Consider the following 17,706-nt stretch of genomic DNA (forward strand, 5'->3'; position numbering starts at 1 on the left):
TAATCATATGACAAAGAAATAATTCAATGTTCAAACTGGGTTTTTCAAAATTGATAAACCAAAATTGATTACGACAGTAGAAGGATACTTGATTGCCCACAGAATCCATGAATAATATACAGCAGCCAGTCACGATGAACAGCACTTCTGACTGCTTCCAGAAGCTTGGCGTTCCACACGTACTTCTCGTAAGGCTTACTGCAAATCCCAAATACACCTAGGAGGTTGTTGCAGTGAAAATGCATTAGCAATTAAGAAACAAACACACCTGCTTTAAAATCCAGGACATTGGATCTTTGTTTTGATTTTCCCTTGACTGCAACTCAGTGTAGCATGTACTTGCATCCTTGAGGTTTGCCAAACACAGATAATTCCAGGGCACATGAAGTTTTATACAGTTTTTATGAGGATTTGCAGTTTTTCTGGAGTTGCCAGTCACTGCTGTGATTGAGTGCCTTCATGCAGAAGTTACTGATATACTTCAGTATTAAAAAGAGATGTCTACAGAGCAGCATCAAGGGATTTGATAACAAGGGAAATAAAGTTGTGAATTCCAGTTGAATTCCTCCATACAGAAGGACTTTATAAGCTTCTCAATTCTAGGTCATCTCTAATCACCTACAAGGTTCTGGAAGATCATGAACATCAATCCTTTTTCACACAATTCAACACAATCTTCCTAATTTGCACTAACACAAAGAAACACGGCTATTGTAGACTTACAAATTAAAATTCTGTTTCTGATATATCTGGAATCAGAGTCTTCTCTTTCAAATATCAGGACCAAGATGTGACAACTGTGGTTGTCACATTGAAAGGTGGTAGAGGGAATTGAATTAATCTGAAACTTAGAAGAAAGAGGACAAGAATTCTATTGCCTCAATTTTTTTCACACTTTTTTCAAATGAAGTTGCTGTCAGGACGAATTATATTGTAGCAGTCTGAATGCCAACTGTAGCAGAAAACTACAGCAGTCAAATGTTCTGCTGGAGGAAAAAGGAGTTCTTCTCGCAGACTGCAGGTAAAAATGCAGCTGTTGAACAAACTATTGCCACCTAGACCAAACTTACTGTAAGCCCAGGGGAAACTGCTGTAAACAAAATATTTTCATGATGGAGTTTAGACAGTCAGCAGAAGCTGGTCACAAGCACTTAGCCAGCAATTTTTCCTCTTTCTTACTAGTAGTGGCATTATTTGGTGAGAATTTATTTCTAAATGACAGGTGGCTATTTGTTACACATATTCTATGATTATATAGGTGAGCAGCACACAGTGCTGATGGGATCAAGGTTAGGGCATCTTCATTTCTGATTGTTTTTACAATGACAATGACATAGAAGAGATAGTGCCCTTGTAAGGAGTCCTGAGGGATCCTCCAGATTAGAGCCTTTGCAGAAGAGGAACTATTGGTCTCTTCATTCCTTATGGTCCTTTCTGATATTGTAGTATTTGATAACCAGTTGCTAGTATCTTGATATATACGACCATGTTACTAATATCTTTTTCCTGGGGGCATGAGGGTTTCATTCAACAGAGTAAAATCCAATATTAGGAATTTTAGGAGAAAATTACCCTGTGTGTGTGTTCATGAAGAGAAAAAGGGAGAGAAAATAGTTTTTCTCTCTGGCTGTTCATCTTTATACTCTTATGAATACATTAGATCCAATCTGAAGGCTGAACTTTCCAACCAAAATGAGTGATTTTTCTTACATTTCTTGACAGGGGTTACTACAGTAAGAGGATGCTAACTTCAGACAGTTCCTCTGTTGTCAGTATTCTCCAACATAAAACCAAAAAATGGTACTTAATCGGTTATTGCTTCCCACTCTCTTTGTAACTCATTCCTGTTGGGAGACTCAGAAGTCAGTTGAGTAATCAATTGCTGGAAAATGTCAGCATGCTCAGTCATCTTCCCCAATTGCAATGTAACTTAAAACAATGACTACAGACCTCTAGAAATCAGTGTTCACATTGAAATGGATTTGGCACTTCACAAAATCTTTTATTAACTCATAATTGTTAGGACACTACTGACCAACAACAGAAGACATGAATGTTTCTCAAAAGTAAACCTTAGTGGAACATAGTTTAAATGCACTCATGTCCAACAACATCAGTTTAATTAGATGAGTTTTCTTACCACTTCCGCCCTGTGTTGAAAGTCCTTCATCTTCAAATATATCAAAACCCTCTTGTCGGGTCTGGGTTGTTTCAGTTTTTAATATCTCAAGTGGCATTCTCAGGACAGTGAGATTATACTGAAGTGAGTGAGACAGATCATAGCTGTAACTGATAGACAGTTAACATTTATTAATAATTGTAGATGCAGAAGAATTTTCTGAAAGCCCTTACTTTCCACCCATACTTGTATTTTACACAGTACTATTTTACAGAAAAGACTTCTGAACAAGAAACACAGATCCTGATTCTATAATGGCAAATGATACAAATGATTTCCAAAAGAAGCTTTACAAACACAGAAACTGTTTACAGTTTACAAAAACTGAAAAAGTGTTTATATTCGTCTTTTAACTGAAAAATAAACATATATTTGCATGGAAGAAAAACTTACGTTTTACACTGAAAAAAATCTTTCACATGCCAAAGCATGAAACACACATAAAACTTGGGTAGGTTTTATCTTCACAGATCCAGCTGTGAAAGCCTTCATTTTCCAAGAGGAAGCATCTTTGACTGACACACCTTTTGGTGACTGCAAGAGGAATGCTTTCGGGGTTTTTTTGGTTTTTTTTTTTTTTTAAGTCTTCAAGTCTTCTTCCACTACTGCCAGGTTTACCACCACATTTCTCCCATTTTTGTGCTGTCCCAAAAATCTCACTTAATAGTAGCTGGGACACAGAAACTTGTCTTAGGTATGGCATTCATGAAACAATAAACAAGAGAACTGCAGTGCCTAAAAAGCCCTATGAAAGACATACCCCACGTAGGGTGTATCTTAAATGAGGATCTATTTCTCTGCCTTTGCTCCTGAGCCAAGGCAAAGCTTTATTTATGGAAAATGGGTTCAATAAAGAATAAATAACAAGACAAGCAACCTTCCCTGAAACCTAATACTTTTCCAAAGAAAGAACTTCTGCATAATCTGGCAAGGCTGAACAGTCAGTGGAAACAGTAGTTTCAGTGTCTACTTTTTTCCATGCCATTAATAGTTCTATATTTCTTCAGCTAATGGAGACTAAATTCCTAGCCAATTGATTAAAGGAGAAAGCAGGTTCAAAATACACAGATGCAAATGTACAAGCAGCATGATCATGTGTCTTATTTCTCCAGAACATCAACCTAAAAGTCTTGGGTGTCACCTATAATCTTCTAGCAAGTGTAAGTGCACGTTTTTTTAAAGGAATAATAACTTATACCTACCTAAAATAGAAGTTGCTAGAAAGGTCCACATTTTGAAAGATTCTCAGATACCTAGCAAAATAATTCAAGTTGGAGGAAAAATTATTATTTTAACAAGACAGACTATAAGATGTCATTCAGAGGATCACAGAAAAGAAATTACACGTAAATATTGATTTTTTTCCCCTGTGTTCCCATCTTATCTTACTGTAATTGTTTTGACAGGTAGTTAAACTAGAATGTCAGAATATGGATTAAATAAATAAAATACCCTTTTTTTAAAGAAAACAAAACTAATATCTACTCATACACATACTCTGTTTCTTTACACAGCTGTAAAGTTGCGGTTCTATTTTCCACTTATGCACATTACATTTTTCAGGACTTAAAAAAGAAAACTCTCAAAAATACTACAAAAGAAATAAAATTTTTCCATTACTCTCAAATAAATGAACAAGAAAAGAAATATCTAGTAAAATCTGTCATAGCCTTGAAAATTCCCAGAAGAAACTATGACATTGTCTATGAATAATACAATGTCAGACACCATAAATATGTAGGTTAGAACATGGTCTGCTGCACCCTAAGAGGAGAGACTGAGGCCTGGGATCAATCCCACCTCAAAGTGGAAGCTTTTTTAATGTTTAAAACTGGCTTGGTTCTTTACCTGACATCAATTTATCATAAATCATCACTTTTTGACTATTCACACTTTGTACAGACTGATTACAGTTTACTGATACCAGCTGCCTGCTATTTCATAGAAGCAAAGTCACCCTACCCTGATAAAAACAAAGGCTTAAACTTCTCTCTTCATAAAAAAGTCCCTGAAAAGAAAGCAGCTGTTCAACTTACCAGTGAATCTTTTCACCACCCTTTACAACTGCAACATTCACAAGATGCTGACAGCACAGAATCATTTAATAATCTATTCAGCACCTCTTGAAGGGCACAAAAGATCTCTTCAGGTGAGATTAACAACATGCAAAAGCTACTAAATAAAGAACAGTGCCCCACATCGTACAAACCAATATTAGCATTACATTGCCCTCGCAGGAACAATGCTTACATTTGACACTTCTGGGATTGCAGATTTGCTAAACTTAGCTGTGACATGGAGATGTGGATAATAAACTCTAGATTATGACAGCTGTATTTACTCTCCAGGCTAGACGCCATGGAATTTGTAGTCTATTTTCCAAACAACAAGATAAAATGGCTTGAATGACATACTAATACAAAAAACCCATGAAAATTCCCAGTTGCAATTCAACATTGTTTAGAAAATATTCAAAAAGTACACACTAATTACCAGCATTATTTACCTGGCCTCATCAGGATGACTGATTCTTACAGAGTCATTTGGAATGTAGATCATATTTGTATCTTCTATTTTATATATTGCATGACCTCCAATATCTGCCATTTTTCTTCTTTTTGTTATTAACACAATGTAATAGCCTTCTAAAAACCGGACAAAACCTGTTAAAACAGTATTACAATGCTTTTAGTGGCGTATTTGTGTTTATTTGATAAAATATATTTAGCAAAACAGTATCAGGATTGTCCCAAGATTTCAAAGAATTTTTATTTGTTCCTGAATGTTATATGCACATATATACATATATATATATATATATACTCTTAAAATTCACTCCCATTAATCAATAAAATACATAGTTTTTTCTTATTTCCCTTCCCACCGTGGGTATTTTTAATACTTGGTAGCAGAGTTAGGACACTGAAATTTTCGACTATGTTTCTATCTACTTAACATAGTTGTATTTGCTTTTGACAGGACTCTCATTGTTCAGAGTGAGACACACTCTATTTACTTCAGACACTAAAGGTTAATGTTCTAGGGTAAGGAAGAATCCCAGACTCCAATTTTCTTTTCAGGTTCATGTACTCTCTGCTGGGGAGGGACATAGAACAGCGAAAGGAGTTGTGGGTAAAACATCTTTGTGCTCTCTCTCCTTAACTAAATTCCTGGAACTGAATTCCTTGACTAGAGCAGCATTTCCCCCAAATCAGAGCCATTCAGAGTGTCAGGGGTAGTCCTTTTTTTCATGTTTCCTCTCTCAGACATCAACACTTGACCCTGGTGAAACACAGAAGGCTAAGAAGGTAGAACAGGTAGTGTCTGGTTTTATTGCCTATAAAAAGATGGCTTCTGAAGCCTCCACCCTCATTCCCTGCAGAGCATAGCCATGCTTCTTCATGGAGTGCCTCCTTTGCATGCTTCTATTATATATGATTGGGAAAAAACGTAACAAGCCTTTAAATATAACACAAATGTAGAAATTCAAATAAAAATAGAAATACATAAAAACCTCTGAACTCAAATGTGGTAAAAATACAGTGTACTATAGCAGTAATATGCTTTAATAAGTAGTAAATTACATTATTGGATGTAGCTGCTCTGATAAATTGCTGAGAGCTTGAAACTCACTCACTACTATTTACTGGTACTATAAACCAATAGATTAAACTGGGGAGGGAGGTGATGATGATGATGATGAAGATGATGATATGATACAAATGGACCCTCACATTCATAGTTTTACTTGTATTTACACTCAGTTCTTTTAGCTTTGCAGTACAAAGTAAAGAAGAAGGATGAGGAGAGCATACATTTTCCTCCCCGTCACTGCTGGAGCCTGCAACGTGATCGAATGAACTGCAATCTTTTCTTCCTCCTTATTAGCCCCCCTTGGAAAAATGCTCTCACCTGCACAAAGACAGGAGGCCCTGCTGACAATAAGAAACAAACCTTCCATTTGAAGCAGACTATTGAATTGCAGTTGTTAAATAGTAGTCACAGTTCTTCCTGTATCCTCCAGGTACTAAAATCACTTATGTGAACAGTCTCTGTCCTTTGAATTTCACTAGACATTATAGAAAAGTCTGACAAGGAACTGAGCCTTTCTCCCTGGCCTGGTTCCCTCCCTTAAAAAGCAATTTCCACTTTTAAACACTACACAGTAAACCAGAACTCAGTCTTTCAGCACCCCCATTCTGAGTGCACTGAATGTACTGCATCTGGTTAATGAAATAACTAGAGGACAGAACAAAGCTGGTCTTTACAATTTTAGGAAAAATAGCCCTGCTCTTCTGATCTGAGCCAGGAGGCAGAAATAAACAACCAGTTGCATTCCTTCAAATTACATGTTTGTATGGATATGGTCTGAATCATGTAATTTGGAAGTGTATAATTCTGATAAGAGAGTCTGTTACTTCTAAAGAGTCATCTAGAAATACATATACCATATCTGTTAGCCAATACCTTTGTGCAGCTACAGAACAGACACTCTCCTGTTATGAGCACTACATATAAACAGGCATACAATTGGGATGCAAAATTTTAACTGACTGCAACCACTTTTCAACCAAGTATTTATCAAATATTTAGACAGTAAGCACTGACAGCTTGTGCAAAAAACCCAGTGCTGCAATGCTGCTACAAGCTCCTTTAGGTTTATCCATATTATGAATACTCTTAAATCAGTAAGAAACATAAACATCATCTGAGGAATTTCTGAAAAGCTGGATGCACTGATGAGTTCCAAAATGCTTCAAAGGCAAAAGGAATAAAGAATAAAGTTTGCTTAATTTGCCACTTTGGATTAGAATAGTATTTTATTATTTATTATCTAATCCATTTTGGATTAGAATAGTATTTTATTATGTTTTGATTGCAAAATTTGGAAGCATCCTTTAAAGTAATTGCATTCTCCACTTTCTCTGCAGCTTTGGCTTTAGATGTCCAGGTATATATTGACTCTAATAAACCACAAAGTATTCTTGAGGGCTGTCACAGCACATATTAACATTTATTTTAGAGACATCAGCCATCAATGTACTGACCACAGTATCAGACATTAGGCAGGAAAGTAGTGACTTTCAGATGAAGTTAGAAGTTATTAAATCCTTGAAGCAATGCTTGAGGATTATGGACAGCTGAGCAGCATTTTAAAATTCAGCTGACATACCAGTCAGTTATACTTGTTCAAACATGAAAAAGAAATCTTGAAATACGTCACTGCAAAAAGTTAACCAAACTGAAATGTTATCTTTCTGAATAGTGTGTGATAAAGTAATACAGCCTAATAAAGAATGTTGACTTTCATTTTCTTTTTAAAAAGCATTCTGTGAGCTCTGGAATTCAGAAGCCAGGTTCCACATGACTTGTATTCTAAGATCAGCTGAGTTTGGTAAGACCTTCAACCAAGTTTCTAGAGTTTGGCTATTTCCTAGATCTGTCCCTTAGTGACAAAGAAAAGACTAATTACAGCACAACTTTCAGTCCTGTACTGACCACCTGTTTTCAAAAAATACACAGAAACGTACTCATCTTTGAGCACAACAGATTTCTAAATCCTCTTTAGTTTCATAAATAAATAAAATCAGGGGAGACAGAAAGATATACAACAACATGACGCAATAAGCCTCACCTCCCAGGAAAACAAAAGCTTTTATAAAATCAATCAAAACACTTACCTACTATACCAAAAGCAGACACAGCTCGAGATAACCCAGAAGAGCCCTTCTGCCCCATCTTGGTTCTGTTGCCCAGGTCTAAACGACCCAGAAGTTCCCTCACCTCTTGCTGTGTATAAACATGCTTTCAAAGAAAAAGTCACAGAAGTTACTGTTTGGTAGCTAAATGTTATTTCATGTCAGAGAACAAAAATTTTGCTTAATCAGTGAAATATACAATAAACCAAAGGCCTGCTCTACGTTCTTTGTTTCCTATTTCAGGGCTTCCAACAAGCAACCAGTATTATTTGAAACAATGGGACAAAAGCCAAGCAACAAAATACAGAAGCACTTACCTTATCATCAATCACAACCAAATCCTTTGGTTCAGTGCGATCTATTTTCAAAACGCGGTATTTGGTTTCTGCAGGATTACTTCCAACCAGAAAATACCTCTACACAAAAGAAAACCAAGAAGACAAATCAGAATATCATACAAGATAAAGCAACAAAACCCAGTGTAACTTAAGACATCAGCACTGCCATTTACATTCTGCCTAGACTAAATCCACTACTACTAACATCAAATATGCAATATTCCATATAGACTATTAATAAACTGTTTTAGACAACAGTATCTTAGGAGGTATATTTGTATACAAGCAACCTCTACAACTTAAAAGACCTCTTTCTCTCCTTTTTACAAACAGGAAAAAAAAATTAAAATCAAAGGTTAAATCCTGTTTAGAGAAGATAAACTGTAACTTACACCAGGTACTGTCCAACCCCATCCTCCCCCAGCCACTACTGTGTTTTCACTTGCTCTGTAAAATTTAGCAGAAGCTTATACATGAGTTTTTCAATTTTCATGATCTAAAACTTCTGTTGCAATATTGTACTCCTTTGCTATTTCTATCAACTAGTCTTTCCTGATCCATACTAAACACTGCCAAATTGTAAGTACTTCAGTAATGCAAGTTTTCTTCTATATTTATATTTGCTATTATATTCTTCTCCACAATGTTATTCCACAAAAATAGATTTTCCTGGTTGATAATTCTACTGTTTAAAAAAAATTAGCTTCAATTCACATTTAAAATATGAAAGAATAAACACAGATAAACATATAGTATGTCCATTTATTTTGTAAGGAATTTAAACTATAAATTAATTTCTACATTTAGAGGAATTAACAATAAGCACAGGTTGCAGGACTGACTTGCTAAAAGAAGCTCTCATTTTTTCTAATTCATTTAATCAGTGTGGTGCTATCACAGCAAGGTGGAACTCATTAATAATGCTCAACCTAGTAGGAAAGCATGGCAAATTCATGTGCATCTATGCAGTCAGCCTTTAAGAATCACTTGGACTTAAGATGTGGGAAAAGAAATCAATAATCATATTGATATAAATCTCACCATTTCATAATTTATACCAATTAGACATTAAGAAACATCTTTACTCTCAAAATATTTAAGTTGAAAAAAGAACTTAAAGACCTCTTCAGTTTCCTTGAATTCACAAAAGCATATAGATATTCAGTAAGCTCTAAACGGGAAAAAATTACTTAACTTTAAAAGCCATAAAAGGAAACACCACCAGCTTCTGGCTCCACCTTGTACACTGCCATCACTGTGGTAACTGAGTGGTAAATTTTGCTGTTTACTCCCGAAGGACAGTAAGAAGGTCCCCCAAATTCATGTACCATCACAATACTCCCTCACTGAAGCCTTCAAGGCAGCGCTTTGGCACAGGACGGCGTTTCCTACAGGGCTTTTTCCAGCACTGATGTCCTGCAGTGCACAGCCCAGGCTCCCCAGTCTCTGCAGGGGATCCCTTAGTGCCAAGCTCTTGCTTCCCAGCAGAGAAATGCCAAGGACAGTGCATGGCACCAAATGGTACAGCTCTTCTGCTGCTATCACCCACCATCAGCAAGAAACACCAAACCACCACGACACACACTTGCTGTGACCATGCCATTATACCACCTTTTTCTTATGGAGCAAAGGTGAATGGGCAGAGGGAAATATATTCATTTGTAATACTCAGATGAGAAGTTAGTATGCATTTCAGGAGTGCAGCTTCTTTATTTGTAGAAAACTGTTAGTTAATTAAAGGTAAACAATTTTAAGTATTCCATAATACTGTAGTACAGCACAGTGATGTCCCACTATGTCCAGTTCACTAAATGAGTGCAATTTCTTCCCAAAGTGACACCTATGGTTACCAACAAGTAATACTGAATAAAAATAGAAGAGCAAAACTCTAAGATGCTTTCCTAATGGCAGTTTGGACGATAGAGCACATTTAAAATTGGGACACACACGACACACGGGGAGGGGAGAGACAGTGTGTGAGAGATGGATATAGAGTTGCAAATGCTATTTCTAAGGAAGTTCAGCTGGATCCTTCTCCATTATCATTTTAATTAACTAATAAAACAAAGGAGTGCTATGAGGAATGCATCACTCACATCACCTTGGCAGCTGCAACAGAGGGCTGTGCACAGCTACAGGGCCAGCATTAGGTGCTGCTGCTGCTGCTGCTTAGAAAATCTTAGATTAGATGAGGAGTAATTGTACCTGCAGATCATGGAAGCAACCACCATAATGAATGGTACTTAACAGGCTCTCTGAAGTCATTTAAAGACTAATTTAAGGGGTTTAAGCTGGAGAGCCAGACTGTGTAGTGTATTAAAGAAGGTCACTTGAGAGCAGCATCAAACCTGAGCATCAATGGACTTAAAGTAAGGCAGGCAATGAGAAATCTATCTTTAGCAAATGGGCATGTTACCCACTGCATGTCAGAGGGTATTCTTGTGGAAGTAATAAAGGAAACATCTGCAAAAACTTTGAATATGGGTTAGTGTTCAAAACTAGGAACCCAAAATTAGACCTCTGCTTGGGAAGTTTTCAGGACTGGCTAACAACCCCAGAATTACTTGAAAAACAGCCTGATATGCCCACTCATATTCAACCTTCAAGATCTGAAAGAAAAACAAAGATCGTATGAAAACGAATTATGCAAAAAATACACAAAAAAGACACCTCAGCATGAGCTGCTTCTGCTACCTAATTTATACATCTAATGAATAAATCAGTCTATCTTACTGGATGACACAGAGCTCAAATTAAACAGTATCAGTGACATGTGCTGCAATTATATTTCCTATCACATGAATACTAGGAAAACATAAAGAAAAATACCAAATCAACACAACACTGAGCATGTAACAATAAATAAATTTCTATGGCTGTAATATAATTGTAAAATCAATCAAAGCTAAAATGTGCTGTAGTGTTTACAACTCTTTTGATTGACAGAAATTGTTACAATAAAAAAAGAGCAAAAGCTACAGAAACCTTTCTGGAGTATTTATCCTCATTACTGCATTCTGTTTATTACTAAGTTGAACTGAATAATTTGAAGCATTTCCCAAGTGTCTCAAACAATTCCACTCCACAGCACAGCCAGTGCATTTAGATAAACAGGCAACCTTGACCAACAAAGTACTTTTTCCAGAGAACAGAACTGCAGCAGAAACTGCCGGCTCCCTCACCCTGCTCTGGCCACATCCCTCCAACCACACCTGAGGTGACCCATGCTGCTTCCAGGTTTACTGTGCCCCTGGCCTTTGCTGAAATTTGTTAACAAGCACACTTGACCAACTATAGCAACACACCAGGCAGCTACAAGAGTTGGACTGAAGCTTAATTTATTGCACAATTATCACTAAGCAACCACAAGATAGAACAGCATTAGTCATTTCCACCTGGGACTGAGTTTTAACCAAAGCAATCTAATTGAAAGGCTTTACACCATCTTTTATCAATCTTTTGGTTCAGCCAAAACAAGCAAAACAGCTTCTTCTAAAAGGAGTTAAAATAAAAAGACTTACTGAAATTAGTTGGTTTTAATGGCAGGGTAATAGTTCTGAAATCAAACATTCTGCTTACTTTTTTTTTTTTTTCTATAAGATTACTTCTTTGAAAGCTGAGTCTATAACTATGATTTACTTCTTTGTATAGACTAATTATGACTAAGAAATGCTAGCACAGCAAAAAGCTTTTTCAATCCTCAGTTAAAAAGATACAAAGAGCTTAATCCACAGGGGGAAAAAGTGCTAAGTTGACTACAACACTACAAGTTGAAAAATAGGCAGTGCACTAATACAGTCAATTTTCAAATCTTCATAAAGCATTAAGAAAACAGTTATGATTTTAGACAAAAAGCTTGCAAATGACAGCTGTTGAGACCATGGATGTGTCCAAAAACACAAAGCCCAGAGAGAAGCAGGTTCACCATGCCGTCTTCCAGATCCCTACAAAGCTGCTCTCTCCCTCTCCCTCCTCAACAGGACCAGCACAGAAGACAAGATGGAAAAGGTGATGGGTCAGGACAGAAAGATGGCCTCTAACATTTACCATTACATGCAAAACAAACTTGACCTGGGGAGAAGGTATGTAATTTACTGACAGTTAAAACAGAATCATAGTATAATCACACCTCAATGTAAAAACTCCACTCTGCTCCTTCTTTCTACAGGACCTAGAGTAATTCTGGAAGTCTTGGTCTTTCATCTCTCATAGAAACTGGCAGAATGGCATGAAGAAAGGAAGACATGATAAGGCACAAGGAGTGGTACCTGAAAAAGCAAAGCCATCTGCTTCCCTTAATCTGTTGGAACTCTTCAAAAGAAGATCCTTCAACAGGAGAAATTTTAAGAACACGTGCTGCCAAGCACCACTCCCTGGTCATGTAGGAATGAGTACCCATTCTGCATTGTACAAGCCACAGAACTCCATGAATGCCTTTTGTGCCAAGGCAACCAAAGCTTTTCGGTCCCAAACACGACTTTTCTCTTGCTACTCCATTGAAGGATTCCTCCAGATTCTCCCTTCTAATTCCAAATTAAATCTATTAATTATCTATCTGTACATTTTTCCTTAGCCAAATACCTATTTGCTCTTTAGCATCTCTTCTGCTGGAATGCTTTCAGGAAAATAAGTAACTGGATGCCTTTCCAGCACTCACTTCAATAGACTAAAGAAGTCTTGCTGTCCCTTTACTCCTCTCAAGACATTGCTAGCGTGTATGTCACCTCACTGGACCATCAATGGATCTATACCTGAGTGAATTCTTGTTTCTTAGATGAAAATGGACTGTAAATCTGCACAATATACCATACAAGATTTTATTCTAGAGATACATTAGTATTTTTTATTAATAACCATATCACAAATAACCACATCTCTCTTTTTCACAGCTGTAATTGATCAGCAGCTCAACCCTCTCACTCCTTCAGATAAAACCCAGATCCTCCTCCTTCTCCTCTACTGCTTCTGAATTGATAAACTCTCAGTAAACTTTCATTGGTGTGTAATCTATTGTAAAGTGCATGAACTTTTACAGTACACCATTATACTTCAAATTATTCCTTTTATCAACTCCTGAGGATCATCACCATAATTTTTTGCTTTATTGTGCTCTGATTATCCTAATTATTTACAATACCTTAAAAGACTAATCAGATCTGGTCCTTGTTTTGAGCTAATAACATTAATGAAAATGCTTAAGTACATCAGTCCTAAAAACATTACTTGAAAAAAATCATCCCTATCAGATGATTCCTCATTCACTCCACACTAATTTATGTACTAATTTCTCTTCTAAGCTTCTTCCTTCCATAGCAGAGATTTTCCTTGTGGCACTGCATCTCAATAGAGGATTTGATTTAAATACATAAGGTTATCTAATTTTTAGATTAAAATGTGCAATACAACCAGGTTAATCTGACAGCATCTTCCTAAGTCTAGGCTGTGTTTTACGTCATTTGCCTGAATTTGCAATTACTTTCCTATATGCAGGACTTCAGAATGGATTAAATATTCCATTTGTCATATTCCAGTCACAGCACTACCCTTGACATGAGCAACTTGAAAATATTCAGAGTAATTTCACTGGTTAGTATATTTATTTTACCTCAACACTGATTGATCTCTTCTTCATAACCTTATTCTTGTTACTCACTTTCTCTTCACCCCTTGTTCAGTACATTCACACTCAAAGTAAATTTCTACTTTAAACAGAGGATAATATTTATTTAGTTTTTAGGGCCATAACAAGCTCAATTTTAGTAATAAAAATCGGTAACAGAATGTGCCTATTTTTATTCATCCTTTGTTACATGAAAATAAATACCTTTTTTTTTTCCATAAAATCATTACCTTTAAATACACTAATTTGTGATCATTTATCCACAAGCCTCCCATCCAGAAAGGTGGATTCATACCAAAACCAAATCTGTATGTGTACCTCCTGTTGCTCTAGTAATCATACGACATGCAGAATAACACAGAACAAAAGAAATAAAACCCATGTTGCCAGAACTTAGGCAGACATTTGTAGGTACATCTTTCACATCAAGTGGGATGCATTCACTTTTGAACTTTAGTTTTGCTCTGCCTGAAAACATATCCTTCAAAATACCCTTCAAAACCTGTGGTATTCTCATCACTGCTATGCCACCAGCTATCTGCCCTGTTCATAAATGCTCTCAGAGCCCACATACATCAGTAGTTCAAGTTTCTCTATTTTACAGCCATAAATCCAGCAGTATGGCAAGACAGTTAAGTGTCAAGATAGAAAGTGTCTTCTTGAGTTGCCCAAAATTCCTCTTCTCATCCCAGTTCCACGCTCTGCTCCGCCACATCACCATCACTCCTGCAACGCCAATACAGGGGAACAGGAGAGTCAGCTGAAAGGAGCTGAAATGAAACTGTTCCAGAGAGAACACATTTCACAGCCACTTCCAGCTAGAAAATTATGATAGCCAATGGTTGCCCAGAAGGCTGTTCGCTACTTTCAACATTTTTTGAATGTGTCAGTTACCCATCTATACAAATCAGTGCACTTCATAATTCAGTAAAAATTCTATAGGTTTTTCTGTGAAATCATATTCTATATTGAAGTTTCTCCAAATTGACCACAGATTAACTTCAACATTAAATATGCAACCCCTGGAGTTTTTAATACAAAAATCTTTATACTGTTACTATTAGAATAAAAAACATCTAAAATAAAACAAATGCCCATAGTTTTCTCTGGTGAATAAAGGGCAGAAATACCTACAGGTAATTATGCCAGTCACTTTACTTAATAAGCTTGTGCAAGTCATTTGGATATTGTGGAGATGAAGATTGTAAAAGAACCTGACTAGAATAAAATACTATTAATTAAGCCTCATAATACCCTGAAAGATGGACAAGTGATATGATTTTATAGAGACAACACAAATTGTCTTGTTCAATGTCACATTGCCTCAGGGGAAGGATCATTTCATTGAACTAACCTACAGCTTTCAGGTGGGCTTCATCTGGGGAAAACACAGAAGTTCCATTTTCTCCTGAAGAAGAGAGGAAAATATCTTTTGTTTTTTATTAGTCATAGAGCTCAAATATCTTTAGTGCCCTCTGGTGTGCATTTCAGTGATCAATATATGTATAAAAGGAAAGATAATTGGCATTGATCTGAATAAAACCTTCAGCTCATCTTTCTGACTACTTCTAAACAAGCTTTCAACTTCCTAAGACAAGCAGGAGCTCCAGTTAACACCTCCATGGCATTTATTGACCCAAAGCATCAGCTGGAAAGGCAGGTTTCAGCAACTACCCTAAATATAAACATTAATAGAAAATATAGAATTTTGCTCTCTGTTAATTCAATTGACGCCATGAATTCAGTTCTCCTCACCTCTGGCAGTCTCTCATTTACTCCAATAACACCACCAGAGCAGAGCCTATACTCTTTGACTTCAATAATATTATTGTATTTTTATCTAAAAAGAAACCCAAATAAAGAAACCCTCTGTAAACCATTTCCATTTTTTCCACTTCCTCATCCATTTCATCTCTTCCTGCTTTAACACAGAGGGATTTTACAGGAATAAGCTCAATGACCAGAGTAAAAATCATTGTTTCTCTCACTGCTGACAACTTAAATAATTCCTTCTTTGCACCAGAAATCTTAGGATATAGTCTCATGTTAGCCTGTATCTGACACAACTCCAAATCCTGTTGTAGTGTGTTGTTAAGTTTCTTGTGTTATTTCCCCAATTTATGCATTGTTTCCCCCTATTAAGTGTAAAAGGGTTTTGTCCCCCCAGTTTTTCCCGCCACAGCCCTGATGTCCTAGGTTACCCTGGTTACCCCCGTGTCTGTCACCCAAGTTATATAATTTCTCCTGCCCCTTTTTCCCTTTTTAGTAAATCTTTTCTCCTCCCTGGGCCCAGTCAATCATCCCCCCCCCCCCCACTCCTCCTGGTTTTCCAGAACTTTCGTTTCTCTGGAGGTGGTGGTTGGCTGGGGTCCCGGGACCCCTACCCTACTTTTTGATTATTGGTTTCCATGGAGTGTCAGTTCTGTGAACTTCATCCCCTCACCTTTCCCGATTGGTTCCACCTGTACCCACCCCCCCTCCTTTATAATCCTGTTTCACCCCCTATTCGTGGCCACTTTCTCGGCTGGTTTCTCCCCGTTGGATCCCGCAACACCTTCAATAAACCGACGTTTAACCCCCGGTGAAGCGGTCAGCTCCGTTCCTCGCCAATACCAGCGGTGTGAGCCAGTCCGCAGCCAGCACAGCCCGAGGCCATCAGACGCTGAAGGGTGCTGGCCAGGAATTGCAGAGGGGCGTCGGCCTTTCGCCCGCAGCTAGCCGGACTTCGAACATCGGGCCACGTACGCCCCCCCGCAAAATCCCACGTGCTGGATCTAGCAAGTCTATGGCCTTAGGGAAACCAGAGAAGCACCTGAAACAGGAGAAAGCTGTTCATTCTTATTTTTGGATAATGCTTATGCTGTACAAGTGACTGTCACAGCTGGCAACTCCATGATTGTGAGATATTACACAAAGGAGATGGCATGAGGGACACCTTGGGGAGAAGTTTGTCAGCAGCACAACACGACACTGGATGAGCTGTACGAGCGACTGATCAAACCACAAGCCCAATTTTGGGCTCCCCAGTACAAGACAGACATTGATACAGCAGAGTGATTCCAGCAGAGAGCTCTCCAGATGATCCACATGACAGAGCACATGGTGTGCTGAGAGAACTGGGTTTAGGTTTGCTCAGCCTTCAGAAAGCTTTGGCAGCATCTTGCTGCTGTCTAAAACCATGTAACAGGAAAGTGTAGGTAAGAGAGACAAACTGTTGCCAAAGGTCTGCAGAGGCTGTAAAATCAATATATTTGAAGGTATTCAAAACTTTGCTGCACACAACCCTGAGTAATATGCTTATTGAAGCTGCTTTGAGGAGGGGGCTCAACTTGATATTCTCTGGAAGTCCCTTCTAACATCCCTTGGTGTGGAGAGCCTGGTTCAAGTATGCCTTAAAGAAATATAGAAGCCTGCTGTCAAAGCAGCCTTTCCCAGGCTTGGTCCTGTAAATAATTAGGTTCTCAGCTACCTTCTATATAAACAACAGGTTTCTCAGGCCGTTCTGTCCTTGGCTGCTACTGGGAGCAGACAGTCAGTCTGTGAACAGAGATGAAAGTTTTGAGAACTCTTCATATCATGGTGGGAACACTGATCTTGGTTTCAGTAAACTAACTTCAGGTATTGTAAACAAAAGGAGGAGCTGAAGTTTTCTCTACAGCCTGTCAGGAGCTCAGATTTTGCAATATGCATGAAGTGAATTAACACTGTTATAAAAGGTGCCTGATTGATTAATAAATCGGAGTCGATGGCTGACCAATGCAAGGTGGGTCGTCTCCCTCCAACTTCAATATCTTAGTCCAGGCATTTATTAAGTGCAGCAAGTCTTTTCAAATAATCATACCAAAATGACTCCTACTGCATTTTTTCTTT

The 17,706-nt window shown here is 37.6% G+C and overlaps 1 protein-coding gene across 3 annotated transcripts in view; it reads right to left on the reverse strand.

Annotated features, from left to right (window-relative positions):
- FIG4 (FIG4 phosphoinositide 5-phosphatase) overlaps positions 1 to 17,706 on the reverse strand; it is a 54,426-nt gene that overhangs the window by 34,723 nt on the left and 1,997 nt on the right. For 2 of the 3 annotated variants that reach the window (XR_012579666.1, XM_005485059.4), the window contains exons 2-7: positions 8,196 to 8,294; positions 7,861 to 7,984; positions 4,686 to 4,842; positions 3,382 to 3,432; positions 2,141 to 2,289; positions 89 to 217 (exon numbers count right to left, since the gene is read on the reverse strand). Coding sequence is in view for 2 of the 3 variants with exons in the window: in XM_005485059.4 (XP_005485116.1) it covers positions 89 to 217; positions 2,141 to 2,289; positions 3,382 to 3,432; positions 4,686 to 4,842; positions 7,861 to 7,984; positions 8,196 to 8,294 (709 nt within the window). In the remaining variant the exon portion in view is untranslated. Of the gene's footprint in view, positions 1 to 88; positions 218 to 2,140; positions 2,290 to 3,381; positions 3,433 to 4,685; positions 4,843 to 7,860; positions 7,985 to 8,195; positions 8,295 to 9,765; positions 9,835 to 17,706 lie in introns of those variants that run through there. The other variant, XM_026792219.2, reaches the window with a different exon arrangement.

This window comes from Zonotrichia albicollis, chromosome 3 (genome assembly GCF_047830755.1).
Source record: "Zonotrichia albicollis isolate bZonAlb1 chromosome 3, bZonAlb1.hap1, whole genome shotgun sequence".
In the NCBI taxonomy this organism is placed as follows: Eukaryota; Metazoa; Chordata; class Aves; order Passeriformes; family Passerellidae; genus Zonotrichia; species Zonotrichia albicollis.